The 17,088-nt window shown below is 40.5% G+C and overlaps 2 protein-coding genes across 3 annotated transcripts; both read left to right on the top strand.

Annotated features, from left to right (window-relative positions):
* The first annotated feature begins 11,559 nt into the window (after window positions 1-11,559).
* LOC113098902 (uncharacterized) lies at window positions 11,560-12,549 on the top strand. The gene is made up of 3 exons (XM_026263961.1): window positions 11,560-12,030; window positions 12,121-12,300; window positions 12,418-12,549. Exons 1-3 carry the CDS (start codon window positions 11,611-11,613, stop codon window positions 12,418-12,420), a joined length of 603 nt encoding a protein of 200 aa, XP_026119746.1. The 5' UTR covers window positions 11,560-11,610; the 3' UTR covers window positions 12,421-12,549.
* Window positions 12,550-12,803: 254 nt separating this feature from the next.
* Window positions 12,804-16,584, top strand: LOC113098900 (uncharacterized). Of its 2 annotated transcripts, none has more exons than XM_026263954.1 (5): window positions 12,804-13,525; window positions 13,614-13,757; window positions 13,871-14,035; window positions 14,261-15,167; window positions 15,271-16,584. In XM_026263954.1, the coding sequence occupies exons 3-5, from the start codon at window positions 14,014-14,016 to the stop codon at window positions 15,770-15,772; spliced, it is 1,431 nt and encodes a 476-aa protein (XP_026119739.1). In that variant the 5' UTR covers window positions 12,804-13,525; window positions 13,614-13,757; window positions 13,871-14,013; the 3' UTR covers window positions 15,773-16,584. The 2 variants fall into 2 exon arrangements, with proteins under 2 accessions (XP_026119739.1, XP_026119740.1); XM_026263955.1 differs by having other exon boundaries at window positions 13,871-14,157.
* Window positions 16,585-17,088: the final 504 nt, after the last annotated feature.

Below are 17,088 nucleotides of genomic sequence, written 5' to 3'. Positions count from 1 at the left end.
TACACAGTTTTGATAATGTGTGGGCTTTCTGTTTGTATTAATAGGCCTTTGTGTACACTATGAAAAGAACATATTATAAAATTACTGGTTTATAGTTGTCCAAATGCAATTGTTCAACATGTTTTTGATAATTATTGACCTTCAGAGTCTAGAGAATTGTACTTCAGTGGTTTTATTTATTTTCAGCTTATACCCAATCACTAGTTTACCAAAGTAACTTTTTAAATAATCTTGAATATTTAATTAACAGCTTTATTGACAACATTGGTCCCAGAGGCAAAGTTGTTCAGAATGAGGAGATTTATCATATGATATGAAGATTTAGTGTTTTTGAGTGAATATATGAACATTTTCAAACAATTTGAGGCCATTTACCATATAAATCTTGTGTTTTGAGACCTTTTCTACTGTTATAGCGCCACCTATGGTCTGATCTCCATGAAACTTTGCATGCTTGTTAAGAGTCACCTGTTACATGATTTCACTGAGTTTCATAAAGTTTTGAGTTTTCCTTTAGGTTTTATAGGCTTTGGGGTATGTTTGGCCACACCCCTTTTTCTAAATTACCTTGTTACAGCTAACCAAAGGACAAAATTAAACATTTTTTTAATAATTATTGATGTAGAGAGTCCACAGAATATTACTGCAGTGGTTTGGTTCCGATCGGGCAAAAAACCTAGGACTAGTTCGCAAAAGTAGGTTTTTAACATATTTGTGAATAACAATTGAATGATTTGATTGACAGCAATGGTTCTTGAGGCAAAGTTGTGCATTATGAGGAGATCTATCAAATGATATGCATATTGTGTTGATATGTGAAACACCACGTGATTACAGAGCCATAAAACTCGTTAGCGCCAACTAGTGGCCGATTTCTTTCAAAATTCTTACAGTCCTTTAGGGCTATGAGTCAAACATGCCCACCGAGTTTCGTTCCGATTGACATCCGTTAACCTTGTTAAATAGGTGCTCAAATTTCTTTGGCCAATGGCGGCCATGTTTTTTGAGATACGCGAATGTCCTCATAGATACTTGTGCCACTTCTGACAAAGACATGACATGCCAATTTTCAAGTCGATCGGACCAACGGTTGCTTAGTTATAGCCATTTATGTGTTTTTTCTGTCTTATAGCGCCCCCAAGTGGCAGAGGTGTGCAATATTTTTTATTTGACCAAAGTTTTTGCTCTTACAAATGTCCAGCAAGTTTGGTTAAGATATCTCATTTCATTCACAAGTTATAGCCTGTTGCGTAAAATTGGTCCTCGACTTTCGAACGTTTTGGCAGCCCATTACAACAGTGAGTCGAAATTTCAACTTTTTTTTGATAATTATTGATATACACTGTCCAGAGAAAACTTCTGCAGTAGTTTGGTTCCGATTGGGTGAAAAACCTAGGACTAGTTCGCAAAAGTAGGTTTTGGACATACGTCACGTTTGCGAAAAAACGAGGCCTCCTAGACCCAAAATCAGAGTGACCGTTTTTAATTTCGCTTGACCCAAGGATTCCAGAAATGTTAAATTTTTGAGTCTACGACAAGCGGTTTAGGAGCTATTAGCAAAAACGCATTTTTGATCGCTGTAGCGCCCCCCACTGGCCGAATGGGCTGGATCTTTGTATCTGAGTAGCGAGCAAGACTACTACCTTTTGACCAAGTTTCAGCTCTCTAGGCCTTACGGTTTGGGCTGCCCGTTCAGTTTTAAGGCGGAAGAATAATAATAATAATAATAAAAATCCTAACAATTACAATAGGGTTTCAGCACTGCGTGCTTGAACCCCTAATAATTAAAGCTGCAAGCAGCATTTACCGGGGTTCAAGCACATTAAGGCCTCTGAGGTGGTCTGAGCCAACCTGGATGCATGGATGACATTTAAACACATCCAAAATGGAGAACAGGCTAACAGACAGACACACACACTGAAAGTAAATGATTAGACTAATATATGTATACTCTATAAGCATATGCACACACACACACACACACACACACACACACACACACACACACAAAGACACACAAAGATACACATATACATGCACAAACATTTTTTTGCAGATATAGGTATTTGAAATAAGTGATAGGTGACAATAAACTTATTGCAAGTCTTCTCTTTTTTAGAGTTTAGATGCCATTGTCAGGTTAAACTGTAATCATAATGTGGCAAAATTGTTAAAAATGATACATCTGTATGAACAAAATGGAAAACATCAATTTCAATGAGATTTAAAATGTTATAACAGTTAATTTATTAATGTTTTGGCATGAATTCATGAATCCTTTCTACAGTACTGTTCAACTTAACTGAATGAGCCTATTAGTGGTCTTCCGCTGCCATCTAGTGGTTATAAATTGCATTTACTGAAACAGCGCTCTGTTTTTAAACATAACTGTTATAGTCTTGTTATTTTTTTATTTTTTTTTGCCCAATCTCTCTTAAATTTTGCATGCTTGTTTAGAATGAAATCATGCATTATTTTACACAGTTTTGATAATTTGTGGGCTTTCTGTTTGTATTAGTAGGCCTTTGTGTACACTATGCAAATAACATATTATAAAATTACTGGTTTATAGTTGTCCAAATGCAATTGTTCAACATGTTTTTGATAATTATTGACCTTCAGAGTCTAGAGAATTGTACTTCAGTGGTTTTATTGATTTTCAGCTTAAACCTTAACACAAGTATGCCAAAGTAACTTTTTTTAATAATCTTGAATATTTAATTAACAGCTTTATTGACAACATTGGTCCCAGAGGCAAAGTTGTTCAGAATGAGGAGATTTATCATATGATATGAAGATTTAGTGTTTTTGAGTGAATATATGAACATTTTCAAACAATTTGAGGCCATTTACCATAGAAATCTTGTGTTTTGAGACCTTTTCTACTGTTATAGCGCCACCTATGGTCTGATCTCCATGAAACTTTGCATGCTTGTTAAGAGTCACCAGTTACATGATTTCTCTGAGATTCATAAAGTTTTGAGTTTTCCTTTAGGTTTTATAGGCTTTGGGGTATGTTTGGCCACACCCCTTTTTCTAAATTACCCCGTTACAGCTAACCAAAGGACAAAATTCAACATTTTTTTAATAATTATTGATCTAGAGAGTCCACAGAATATTACTGCAGTGGTTTGGTTCCGATCGGGCAAAAAACCTAGGACTAGTTCGCAAAAGTAGGTTTTTAACATATTTGTGAATAACAATTGAACGATTTGATTGACAGCAATGGTTCTTGAGGCAAAGTTGTGCAATATGAGGAGATCTATCAAATGATATGCATATTGTGTTGATATGTGAAACACCACGTGATTACAGAGCCATAAAACTCGTTAGCGCCAACTAGTGGCCGATTTCTTTCAAAATTCTTACAGTCCTTAAGGTTCATGAGTCGAACGTACCCAGCGAGTTTCGTTCCGATCAACATCCGTTAACCCTTTCAAATAGGTGCTTAAATTTGTTTGGCCAATGGCGGCCATGTTTTTTTGAGATATGCAAATGTCCTCATAGGTACTTGTGCCCCTTCAGACCAAGACACTGCATACCGATTTTCAAGTCGATCGAGCCAACGGTTGCCTAGTTATAGCCATTTATGTGTTTTTTCTATCTTATAGCGCCCCCAAGTGGCAGAGATGCGCAATTTTTTTATTTCACCAAAGATTGAGCTCTTACATATGCGTACCGAGTTTGGTGAAGATATCTCATTCCGTTCAAGAGTTATAGTTAAAATAGCATTTGGCTAACGTTAGCATAGACGCTTTTTGGTGTACTGTTTCGCGTAAGAATTGAAATTTCAACTTTTTTTTGATAATTATTGATATTGAGTGTCCAGGGAATATTCATGAAGTGGTTTGGTTCTGATTGGTTGAAAATCCTAGGACTAGTTCGCAAAAGTAGGTTTCGGATATAGCTCGATTTTGCGACAAAACGGTGCGTCGTAGACCCCAAAAAGGCGCCGTGCACTTTTGTTCGGGTTAACCCAAGGATTGCAACAATGCCATATTTTTGAGTCTATGGCTAACGGTTTACACTTTACGGCCAAAAATGTCCAAAATTTTTGTTTTTTGCGCTGTAGCGCCCCCGTTAGGCCGATTGGGCCGGTTCTTTGTATCTGAGTAGCGAGCAAGACTACTACGATCTGACCAAGTTTCAGCTCTCTAGGCCTTACGGTTTGGGCTGCACGTTCAGTTTTAAGGCGGAAGAATAATAATAATAATTAAAGCTGCAAGCAGCATTTACGGGGTTCAAGCACATTAAGGCCTCCGAGGTGGTCTGAGCCAACCTGGATGTACGGATGACAGTTAAACACATCCAAAACGGAGAACAGGCTGACAGACAGACACACGCACTGAAATTAAAAGATTAAACTACTTTTAAGAGTTTGGATGTCATTTTCAGGTTTCACTGTAATCATAATGTGGCAAAATTTTAAAAACTGGTAAGTCTGTATGAACAAAATGGAAAACTTTAACTCAGTGAGATTTAAAATGTTGTAACAGTGTTTTTTTTATTGTTTAGGCATGAATTCATAAATCTTCTCAAAAGTACTGTTTCAATTTGCTGAATGAGCCCATTAGTGGTCTTCCGCTGCCATCTAGTGGTTATAAATTGCATTTACTCAAACAACACTGTTTTTAAACATAACTGTTATAGTGTAATGTTTTTTGCCCAATCTCTCTTAAATTTTGCATGCTTGTTTAGAATGAAATTAGGCTTTATTTTACACAGTTTTGATAGTTTGTGGGCTTTCTGTTTGTATAAATAGGCCTTTGTGTACACTGTGAAAAGAACATATTATACAATCACTGGTTTATAGTTGTCCAAATGCAATTTTTCAACATGTTTTTGATTATTATTGACCTTCAGAGTCTAGAGAATTGTACTTCAGTGGTTTTATTGATTTTCAGCTTAAAGCCTTGGACTACAGCTTTATTGACAACATTGGTCCCAAAAGTTGTTCAGAATGAGGAGATCTATCATATGATATGAAGATCTAGTGTTTATGTGAATTTATGAGCATTTTCAGACAATTTGAGGCCATTTACCATATCAATCTTATGTTTTGAGACCTTTTCTACTGTCATAGCGCCACCTGTGGTCCGATCTCCATGAAAATTTGCATGCTTGTTAAGAGTCACCTGTTACATGTTTTCACCAAGTTTCATAAAGTTTTGAGTTTTCGTTTAGGTTTTATATGCTTTTGGGTATTTTGGTCACGCCCCTTTTCTAATTTAGCCAGTTAAAGCTAACCAAAGGACAAAATTCAACATTTTTTTGATAATTATTGATCTAGAGAGTCCAGAGAAAATTACTGCAGTGGTTTGGTTTCGATCGGGTAAAAAATCTGGGACTAGTTCGCAAAAGTAAGTTTTTAACATATTTGTGAATAACAATTGAACGATTTGATTGACATCTTCGCTCCTTGAGGCAAAGTTGTTCACAAAGAGGAGCTCTATCATATGATATGAAGATCTAGTGTTTGTGTGAATGTATGAACATGTCCTACAAATTGTGATCATTTTCTATTGAAAATGTGTGTTTTTGAGGCTTTTTCAACTGTTATAGCGCCACCTATGATCCGATCTCCATGAAACTTTGCATGCTTGTTAAGAGTCATCTGATACATGATTCCACGAAGTTTCATAAAGTTTTGAGTTTTCGTTTAGGTTTTATAGGCTTTGGGGTATGTTTGGCCACACCCCTTTTACTAAATTACCCCTTTACAGCTAACCAAAGGACAAAATTCAACATTTTTTTGATAATTATTGATCTAGAGAGTCCACAGAATATTACTGCAGTGGTTTGGTTCCGATCGGACAAAAAACCTAGGACTAGTTCGTAAAAGTAGGTTTTTAACATATTTGTGAATAACATTTGAACAATTTGATTGACCGCAATGGTTCTTGAGGCAAAGTTGTGCATTATGAGGAGATCTATCAAATGATATGCATATTGTGTTGATACATGAAACACCACGTGATTACAGAGCCATAAAACTCGTTAGCGCCAACTAGTGGCCGATTTCTTTCAAAATTCTTACAGACCTTAAGGTTCGTGAGTCGAACGTACCCAGCGAGTTTCGTTCCGATCAACATCCGTTAACCCTTTCAAATAGGTGCTTAAAATTGTTTGGCCAATGGCGGCCATGTTTTTTGAGATATGCAAATGTCCTCATAGGTAATTGTGCCCCTTCAGACCAAGATACTGCATACCAATTTTCAAGTCGATCGAGCCAACGGTTGCCTAGTTATAGCCATTTATGTGTTTTTTCTATCTTATTGCGCCCCCAAGTGGCAGAGATGCGCAATTTTTTTTATTTGACCCAAAATTGAGCTCATACATATGTGTACCAAGTTTGGTGAAGTTATCTCATTCCGTTCAAGAGTTATAGTTAAAATAGCATTTGGCCAACGTTACTATAGACGCTTTTTGCCGTACTGTTTCGCGTAAGAATTGAAATTTCAACTTTTTTTTGATAATTATTGATATTGAGTATCCAGGGAATATTTATGAAGTGGTTTGGTTCTGATTGGTTGAAAATCCTAGGACTAGTTCGCAAAAGTAGGTTTCGGATATAGCTCGATTTTGCGAGAAAACGGTGCGTCGTAGACCCCAAAAAGGCGCCGTGCACTTTTGTTCGGGCTAACCCAAGGATTGCAACAATGCCATGTTTTTGAGTCTACGGCTAACGGTATACGATTCACGGCCAAAAATGTCCAAAATTTTAGTTTTTTGCGCTGTAGCGCCCCCGTTAGGCCGATTGGGCCGGTTCTTTGTATCTGAGTAGCGAGCAAGACTACTACCATCTGACCAAGTTTCAGCTCTCTAGGCCTTACGGTTTGGGCTGCACGTTCAGTTTTAAGGCGGAAGAATAATAATAATAATTAAAGCTGCAAGCAGCATTTACCGGGGTTCAAGCACATTAAGGCCTCTGAGGTGGTCAGAGCCAACCTGGATGCATGGATGACAGTTAAACACATCCAAAATGGAGAACAGGCTAACAGACAGACACACACACTGAAAGTAAATGATTAGACTAATATATGTATACTCTATAAGCATATGCACACACACACACACAGAAAGACACACATATACATGCACAAACATTTTGTTGCAGATATAGGTATTTGAAATAAGTGATAGGTGACAATAAACTTATTGCAAGTCTTCTCTTTTTAAGAGTTTAGATGTCATTTTCAGGTTAAACTGTAATCACAATGTGGCAAAATAGTAAAAACTGATATATCTGTAAGAACAAAATGGAAAACATTGACTCAATGAGATTTAAAATGTTATAACAGTTACATGTTTAATGTTTTGGGATGAATTCATGAATCCTTTCAACAGTACTGTTCAACTTAACTGAATGAGCCCATTAGTGGTCTTCCACTGCCATCTAGAGGTTATAAATTGCATTTACTCAAGCAACACTGTTTTTAAACATAACTGTTATAGAGTTTTTTTTTTTTTTTTGCCCAATCTCTCTTAAATTTTGCATGCTTGTTTAGAATGAAATTATGCATTGTTTTACACAGTTTTGATAATGTGTGGGCTTTCTGTTTGTATTAATAGGCCTTTGTGTACACTATGAAAAGAACATATTATAAAATTACTGGTTTATAGTTGTCCAAATGCAATTGTTCAACATGTTTTTGATAATTATTGACCTTCAGAGTCTACAGAATTGTACTTCAGTGGTTTTATTGATTTTCATCTTAAACCGTATCACAAGTATGCCAAAGTAACTTTTTAAAATAATCTTGAATATTTAATTAACAGCTTTATTGACAACATTGGTCCCAGAGGCAAAGTTGTTCAGAATGAGGAGATCTATCATATGATATGAAGATTTAGTGTTTTTGAGTGAATATATGAGCATTTTCAAACAATTTGGGGCCATTTACCATATAAATCTTGTGTTTTGAGACCTTTTCTACTGTTATAGCGCCACCTATGGTCTGATCTCCATGAAACTTTGCATGCTTGTTAAGAGTCACCTGATACATGATTTCACTGAGTTTCATACAGTTTTGAGTTTTCCTTTAGGTTTTATAGGCTTTGGGGTATGTTTGGCCACACCCCTTTTTCTAAATTACCCGGTTACAGCAAACCAAAGGACAAAATTCAACATTTTTTTAATAATTATTGATCTAGAGAGTCCACAGATTATTACTGCAGTGGTTTGGTTCCGATCGGGCAAAAAACCTAGGACTAGTTCGCAAAAGTAGGTTTTTAACATATTTGTGAATAACAATTGAACGATTTGATTGACAGCGATGGTTCTTGAGGCAAAGTTGTGCATTACGAGGAGATCTATCAAATGATATGCATATTGTGTTGATATGTGAAACACCACGTGATTACAGAGCCATAAAACTCGTTAGCGCCAACTAGTGGCCGATTTTTTTCAAAATTCTTACAGACCTTAAGGTTCATGAGTCGAACGTACCCAGCGAGTTTCGTTCCGATCAACATCCGTTAACCCTTTCAAATAGGTGCTTAAATTTGTTTGGCCAATGACGGCCATGTTTTTTGAGATATGCAAATGTCCTCATAAGTACTTGTGCCCCTTCAGACCAAGACACTGCATACCGATTTTCAAGTTGATCGAGCCAACGGTTGCCTAGTTATAGTAATTTATGTGTTTTTTCTATCTTATAGCGCCCCCAAGTGGCAGAGATGCGCAATTTTTTTGATTTGACCAAAGATTGAGCTCATACATATGTGTACCGAGTTTGGTGAAGATATCTCATTTCATCCATGAGTTATAGCCTGTTGCGTAAAATTGGTCCTCGACTTTCGAATGTTTTGGCATCCCATTACGACAGTGAGTCGAAATTTCTACTTTTTTTTGATAATTATTGATATTCACTGGACAGAGAACATTTCTGCAGTGGTTTGGTTCAGATTGGGCGAAAAACCTAGGACAAGTTCGCAAAAGTAGGTTTTGGACATACGTCAAATTTGCGAAAAAACGAGGCCTCCTAGACCCAAAATCAGAGTGACCGTTTTTAATTTCGCATGACCCACGGATTCCAGAAATGTTAAATTTTTGGCTCTATCACAAGCGGTTTAGGAGCTATTAGCAAAAACGCATTTTTGATCACTGTAGCGCCCCCCACTGGCCGATTGGGCCGGATCTTTGCGCCTGAGTAGCGAGCAAGACTACTACCTTTTGACCAAGTTTCAGCTCTCTAGGCCTTACGGTTTGGGCTGCCCGTTCAGTTTTAAGGCGGAAAAATAATAATAATAATAATAAAAATCCTAACAATTACAATAGGGTTTCAGCACTGCGTGCTTGAACCCCTAATAATAATAATAATAATAAAAATCCTAACAAATACAATAGGGTTTCAGCACTGCGTGCTTGAACCCCTAATAATAAAAATCCTAACAATTACAATAGGGTTTCAGCACTGCGTGCTTGAACCCCTAATAAAATATTGTGGTGATGCACTTTGAGTGCAGGTAATTTGGGGTGAATTTAGTGATTTTAAAACAGGAATTTCAAACCTGGTTAAATTAAATTAAACCAAAATGTTTAAATTAATTAATAAAATTAATATCAATAAATACAATCAATATTGCGTTGAGGCACTTTGAGTGGAAGTAAAAGTCATCTTGTTAAAATAAAACCAAACCTATTAAAATAAAATAAAATAAAATATTGTGGTGATGCACTTTGAGTGCAGGTAATTTGGGGTGAATTTAGTGATTTTAAAACAGAAAGGGCATGCCTATATTTTCCTACAATGAAACAATATTTGCTGATGAGTTTAATTAATTTTTTCTTTTTTTTTGAGATGATAAAAAACTCTTGTCCTGTTCCAAGTAATGAAAAAGTACCAAAAAAGCTGAAATATGTCATTTGTTTAATTGCAAATAATTTGATCCCACACCAACATCAGTGAAAAAATGAACATGAGAATGTGTTTTTTGTTAATTTATTTGAAAATGAACTTTAAATCTAAGAGGGTGCATCTCCTGTGTAGTTTACCACTAAGGGGTTCGGATGACAATCAAATTTGGGAAGCTCCGTCTCAAACTGAAGAGAGGGGTGTCATTTCCAAAAGAGCACGCGGCGCTCAAGAGTTTGTAATAGAGACAGAGAAAAGGCCCGTCTATCGCCTCCTGCAGGAGAAAGGAAGAATGACGAGGCTGAGCTGTCCTTTGTGACACCGCAAGCAGAAAGATGGCACAGAGAAAGAGAAAACAGACAAAAAAGAAGCAGCTAATCCGTATAAAAGTGTAAAGGAACTAGAATGATAGCTGAGCCTTGGCTGAAGGAAAAGCAAAAGCTTACAGCACCTGGTATTCCCAGGCGAATTCTCCTCCAAGTACCTAAGCGATCGTCAGCCGTCCAATGGTTGAGCAGAGCTGAGCAGCGATCAGCCAATGGTTGAGCAATGCTGAGCAGAGCTCAGTGCTCAACAGACCAATCATTGAGCGAGGATCGGTAAACGTCATCTAGCTGTATGAGCTGTTTTAAAAATACTGGCGGCCATTGATGATCGATTGGACTGTTTTCTTTACTATCAGGTACGTTTGGTATAATTATGTGCTAAGTAATGAATGAAACTCCATATATTTTGTGATAATTTGGCTGATATTCAAGGTTTTACATGGTAATATCTCGTCAGCGCCGTACTGACACTAACTTTCTAGCTCCGCTTGTTTACATTAAAATAGCTAGGTTTTATCTCTCTGAAATGCGTTTGAAATGGGACCAGACTATTGATTTTACATGTTGAGACGTTGAAGAATGTACTACTACTGTGTGGACTCGAAATGTAAAGCTTAAATATGCTTTAGGTGTGTTAGAATATCAATCGCGATTAGCATGCTAAATGCATTGAAAATGAATGAATGAGCTACCAATCGCCGCTGTAATGACCTGACGATCTCTGGAAATTCTTTAAAAACGTGATCAAACACTCTCGCTCACTTCTTAAGACCATATAGATAGTCTTACAGCACTGTGGAGTTGAAATTCGATGTGTAAATATGCTTTAGAAGTGTAAACATGTCAACCGCGATTTGCATGCTAAAAACAAGTGATGAACGAATGGGCTGTTTTTGGTTACTACTTTTATGAGGGCTGCAGGGTCTATAAACATGTATTTAAGCCCTCATCTGCTTTTAGTTTTACTCATTTATTCATGTTTTACTGTACCAGATGAAACATGGAGAAGCCTAGACATCGGTGCAGCGTGTGCCACAAGACTTTCACTGAAAAGTCCAACCTGACGAGGCATCTGAAGATCCATGCCGTCGCCAGGGAGACCTTTGACTGTGATATCTGCAGGAAGAGCTTGACCACCAAATCATCGCTGGTCAGCCATCAACAGAAAAACCAGTACCCCAACATCGTTTTGTACCGGCAAGGAGAGGCCAGGCTGCAGTGTACAGAGGCAGCAAAGTCTGTGGCAGAGGCCCCCAGCACCGTTGATGACCCTACATGGCTAGATCCCAAGACAGCAGAGGCGATGGCCAAGAGGTCCGGGGGTGAGCTGTGGAAAGGTCAGCTGGTCATCGTGTTCGGGAAGTACGCCGGTCAGACCTTCAAGTGGCTTCTAGTACACCTGGCTGGCGTACAGTCCGAAAATTTTAATGAACCTCGCCCCGGCCGTCAGAAGCATGTTCCCTGCCATAATCTGCGGCAAGCGTGCTGTGGACAGGAGTGTGGTCAGCCTGATGAGCGACCGACTCAACGCTGTCTCGATGAGCAAGGTGCAGAGGCTGCTGCAGCAGGGCCACGTTGAGTGGTACGTGGAGCGTCGGGACCTGTACCAGACTCTCCTGTACGATGCCCACACGTCGGCGGCTGGATCGTCTTCATCTCAGCAAGGCATCCTGTCGTTTGCCAGAGCAGCCGGCACTTACACCCCTCCCATCGCCCCGTCTCCCCTTCCGTCTGCTCGGGTCCTGAGGCGTGCACACCTGATTCTGGAGATGGAGAAGATGCCCGTGTACAGGGACCAAATCCTCAGTACGACTGGGGAAATCTTGTGCATCGACGGCACGAGGAAGGTATGTACAGCATAAAGTACTTGTGATCATATGGAACAGACTGACTGTTGATAAACACCATGCAATCAATGTTCTGCTTTGTTTTTATAGATTCTCAAGAAGATCTACGGCGACGGCCAGGGCACCATGCAGTACGTCACCAGCGTGCTGAATGAGTGGGGTCAGTTCTTGACCACAGTGGTGGTGGCATCCGAGTCCGAGGGCTGCTACGCACGCATGGCCAGAGGTCTGGTCGCCCGCTTTCGCCGTGCCAACGCTCCTGCTCCAAAGGTGGTGTACGCGGACAACAACTGCTGTCGGTGAGTTCAATAACAGTTGATAGAACCTATGATGAAATGGATAATCCAACATGTAACACACCTACACAAAATTTCATATCATTTTCAGTGACAGCGGTTCGTCGTTTTTGGAGAATCTGTTTGGTGACTGGGTGAAGTGGGGTACCGTCATCAGGCTGGACATCCGCCACTGGCTGCACCGCTGGGACGCTGTCGTGATCAAGCAGAGCCACGCCAAGTACGGGGCTTTCATGAGTGCCATGGCGGGTGCCGTGCTCGCCTACAACAAGGCAGACATGATGCTCCTGGTCCAGGCGGTCAGGAACGGTAACCCAGAGCTCTACGGCAGGTACTCTGATGAGGAGATGATGGCCTTCCTCAAGCCTAATCAGATCAGGTCATATGTAAGACGTATTACCCGTGGGGTTGTGGTAAGTGTGGCTTTCATATTCACATATGTGATGCGATCTGGGAAACCCACTACATGGTGATATTTTACAAGAACCTGGTTTCAAGCCCTTTCCAAATCAGTTTTTATTTCTTTCATTGTTTGTCTGTAGCAAAAGTTATGGTTATCTGAAGTTATCTGATCACTATGATTTTCAGAAATGGAATTTCTGGTTTAACGCAAAACAGGTTTAACGCAGTCACGTCCTGCTAGCGGGACGATTGGCACTGTGTTTATTGCCTATTTTTCATATCACATACTTTAGTAATCATCATAGATTAGGTATCATTCGAGAGCTTATGAACTCAAAATTCGATTGAGAGGCGAGCAAGATCTTTTAAGCGAGCAGCTTCAGACGCCGTTGTTCTCTTGTGCTCTGCATCTCACGCGTTGGATACATTTTTTTTATAAAAACTTGCGTGCCGTTGTAGTTTACACAGGACTGTCGGGAAATGCACATTGATATACCTTTATTCTGTTTATTTTGATAGGTGACAGTCTATCACTCTGCACGTGTTCTTAAAGAGACAGTCTTTTCAGCTTGCTACTATAAATTGCTATTTTTCTGCATCAAACTAGTGAAACTTCTGCCAATATACATTCAGAGATGATAGGCAAGATGTTATAGAATAATAATTTAATGAAAACCCAATTTTGTCAAAAAACTGACATTCAATCTAATTTTAGACCTTACTGAAAACGTACCTGAGCAACATCTGATGGGTTTTCCCAGATATTGTCAATATGGATTCAACCGTACTGGACTAAGGTATTGGTCAGATCCAGCTTTGAAAATAAATGCATGTGTTCAATGTGATTAAACACTCGACGCTGAGAATATATCCTATGTGTTACAGGAAACTGCTTTGGTGATAGAGTCCATCCTTGCTGAGTTCCAGGGACCAGCCGGCCTTGACATCGATGGCATTCACCTGTTCAAGTCGCCAGAGGCAGTCGACGCTCACTGGGTAGTTGCGAGCAAGCACCTCAGTTGCATGCAGGTGGGTTAATGTATTTGCGGTCATCGTGTGTCAAAACCATTCAAACTTGTATATGGCAACATTTCAAAAGGACACCAGAATAAATAAGGACCTTGCAATATGTTGTGTTACAGGATCCCCCTGGCATACCGCTGTATGTGTCTGTGAAGGTGGTGGTGATGAACGGTGTCCGACTGAACAAGCACAAGTGCCGGCGTGGCAGCAACTCTCTGGAGGGGTTGCACGCCCACCTGTTCAACGCCGTCCCTTCACAGCGATGTGGAATTATGCCATTCCAAGTGAGTGATTAAAACATAATATATATAAAGCTTCATTGCAGACGAGGAGGAGCTCCTTGGTGTCGAGTACGCCATGTGCCAGTCCACCAGCTTCACTGCCAGGGACTAGTACGTGCAGAAAGGTACAGTACTTGATCACACACTTAAACAATGATGACAAACCTGGTGAAAAAAAACAATTGTTGTGTAGACACGTTTGTGATTAGTACAATTACATATTTGCAGTTGAGGAAGAGCAGTCGCGTGAGGAGGAGGAGGACGACGACGAGTCGGCTGAGCAGGAAGACGACGAGATGGCGGATGAGGGTCTCGGCATGTCTTCTGATACAGAGGAGGACCCGATAGACAGAGTCTGTGGCAAGCACGTCGTCCTCACACAGGCAGAACAGGTGGAAGAGGAGGACAGTCCTGCCCTGCAAGATGTGCTGATGAGACATCGACATCTGCATCTGCCAGGTATAGAGGAAGTGGAGGCACTGGCCTTGCTCCTCCTAGAACTGGCCGACAACAGCGACCACCACTTAGTGCCGGCTGACCTCAGGCAGAAGATCGCCGCCGCCGCCAGCTCTCTCCACGACCACGACAAGACCGCGGCCCGCTTCCTCAAGCAGTACGAGTCCAGGTGGGGTTACACCTTGTTCGGTCGGTGCCTTGGGGCGGACTCTCCCGAGACCAGAGCAGCCCAGAAGACCAAGTTTGGCTGCATGAGGTACGCTCAGGCGGCACAGGTGACCGAGGACAGTCGCTTGCTCTACCTCCTCCTCAAGATGCTGAAGAACCGAGCGCCGGCCAATCAGCTCACCTCCCCCAGCAAGGTCACGGCTTCTTTGAAGGGACAGTATAAGAGGATTGCAGACCGAGTTCAAGACGACCCCATCCTCAGCGGTCTCGCCATTCCACTGCCCAACTTGAACGCCAAGTCCATCTCGACCTTCGCTGCCAGGGAGGAGAAAAAGGCCAACTACGGGGCGACGGTACTGCCGAAGGTGACGCCTCACCTGAAAGTGCTGTCGGACGCACCGTTCCCTGAAGCTCCTGCGCTACTAACATCCCTCCCACCCCCAGACCGGCCTCAGGTCCAGTACCAGCATGTTCATCACGAGGCTGGAAAAAGGCGTGGTGAGAAGCGGAGGTAAGTTGTCATAAGCACTTTGTTTCACCTGTTGCCTGTGGAAAGCAAATAGCACACACATCATATCAATACTCATTACATGTGTATTTTATTTTACTTCCAGATTATTTGATGAAGAGCCAGAGCCTGTGCCTCCTGTGGACTGGCCCGTTCAGCCCACAGCGTCGTCCTCCTCCACTCGGCCAAGGCCTGCTGCGTCCACCCACCTCCAGCCAAGGCCTGCTGCGTCCACCTATGGACCACCCGCTGTGTCGGCAGCACCCATACTGCTGGTTCTCCCCGCACAGCCACTGGCTCCCTCTGTCCTGTTTCGTGGGCCATCGTGCAGCCAGAGCTTTGTACCTCCTGCACCAACAGTCAAGGCATTCATGCCGAACAAGTCCTCGTGGCCATGTGGGGCTTGCCACGTGCCTAATTGTGGTGGACAGCGGAAGAGGTACACACCTTCCAAGGACAAAATGGCAGAAAGCACCCAGAAGATATTTTCCTTCTGTCCATCCACTAAGAAATCCACCACCTCTGGGTTTGACAATGTGGTGTACGACAGCTTTGAACACTTTAAAAGTGTGGTGGATGTGGAGTTGGAAAAGAGGAGAACTGTGTAAATAACTGTGTAAATAACTGTGTAAATAACGTACCTGTGTGATGCCACTTCTCCTGTGCCATCTGTAGGAGAGAGAAAGAGGCTTGTTTGTTTATTAGATTGTACTTGAAGCACTTTGTAACACAATCAAACAAACAAACAATTTATTTATATAGTTCAAAAGTTCAAAAAATGCACTTTCCAGTTTTACTTTAGAATGTTCTTGTTTGTTTTTTATTATTATTTATGTTGCTCTTAAAATGCACTTTGTAGTATCTTTTTTTTTTTTTATACAAACATGTTCTGGCCTATGTTCAATATCAAGGCCAATCTAACCTCAATCATTTTAGCCTTAATCAGTTCTGATCTAACACAATCAGTTTTCATAACCCTTAAGTGATTGTTCATGTTCAGATAATCTGTGTCTTTGTCTGCTTCATGTTTAACAAAAATTTGCCAAAGAAAACACTTTATTTGTTGATTAGTGACCTGAGTCTTTGGATAATCCTGTTCTTTATTGGGCTTGGGCCTGTACAAATCAAAAGTTTGTGTTTTTAATTGTTTTTGATTATTATTAATGTTATTTATGTGTGCGTGTCCTTGTGATGTTTGTATATCTGTCAGCTTCCATGTTTAACAAAATGTTTGCAAATGGTAGTAAATGTTTGTCTCTCGTGTTCTCGCTCGTAGATCTGTACCTTGTTGTGGTGAGCGAGCTTTAAACCAAACAGATCTTGTTTACTTGTGTTTCCATGCATTGCCTTTTAAATGAAACACAATCTGGGTGAAAAATAAAAGTTGTAAAACTATTTCAAGTATTTTGGAGTCTCTGAATGCTTGTGTTTTTTTTTTACACTATCCCATCCCTTTTGAAACCCATCAGAGCAACTAGAAGTCCTTGTTTCTTCTCCGTCACTACCAGAGGTGTGAACACACCCCACCGTGCGCTGGCTGTACCCCCTGGGTGGTCACAAAAATGAGTTCTGTGAACAGCTCTGATGTCTTTGATGATGTGTACACATATTTCTTAATTCAGCCCAAAAATGTAACAATTGCACACTTTTCCACTTGACTATATGAATCTCATCAGCTACATCAACTCAAACTATGAAAATTATAAAACAAATCAGGATTTCAATAAACTAGGCCTTGTACATGACAATTTCTGTAAATAACACTTTGACCACCAGGTGGCACCATTCATTTTGATCATTTTCGATCCATCCCAGGTTTGAGATATATGTACTTGGGGGGGTCATGAGCCTCCCACAGGCGAATTCTCCTCCAAGTACCTAAGCGATCGTCAGCCGTCCAATGGTTGAGCAGAGCTGAGCAGAG

This window comes from Carassius auratus, unplaced genomic scaffold (assembly GCF_003368295.1).
Source record: "Carassius auratus strain Wakin unplaced genomic scaffold, ASM336829v1 scaf_tig00216729, whole genome shotgun sequence".
Taxonomy (NCBI): domain Eukaryota; kingdom Metazoa; phylum Chordata; class Actinopteri; order Cypriniformes; family Cyprinidae; genus Carassius; species Carassius auratus.
This window is presented reverse-complemented; position numbering and strand designations above follow the sequence as displayed.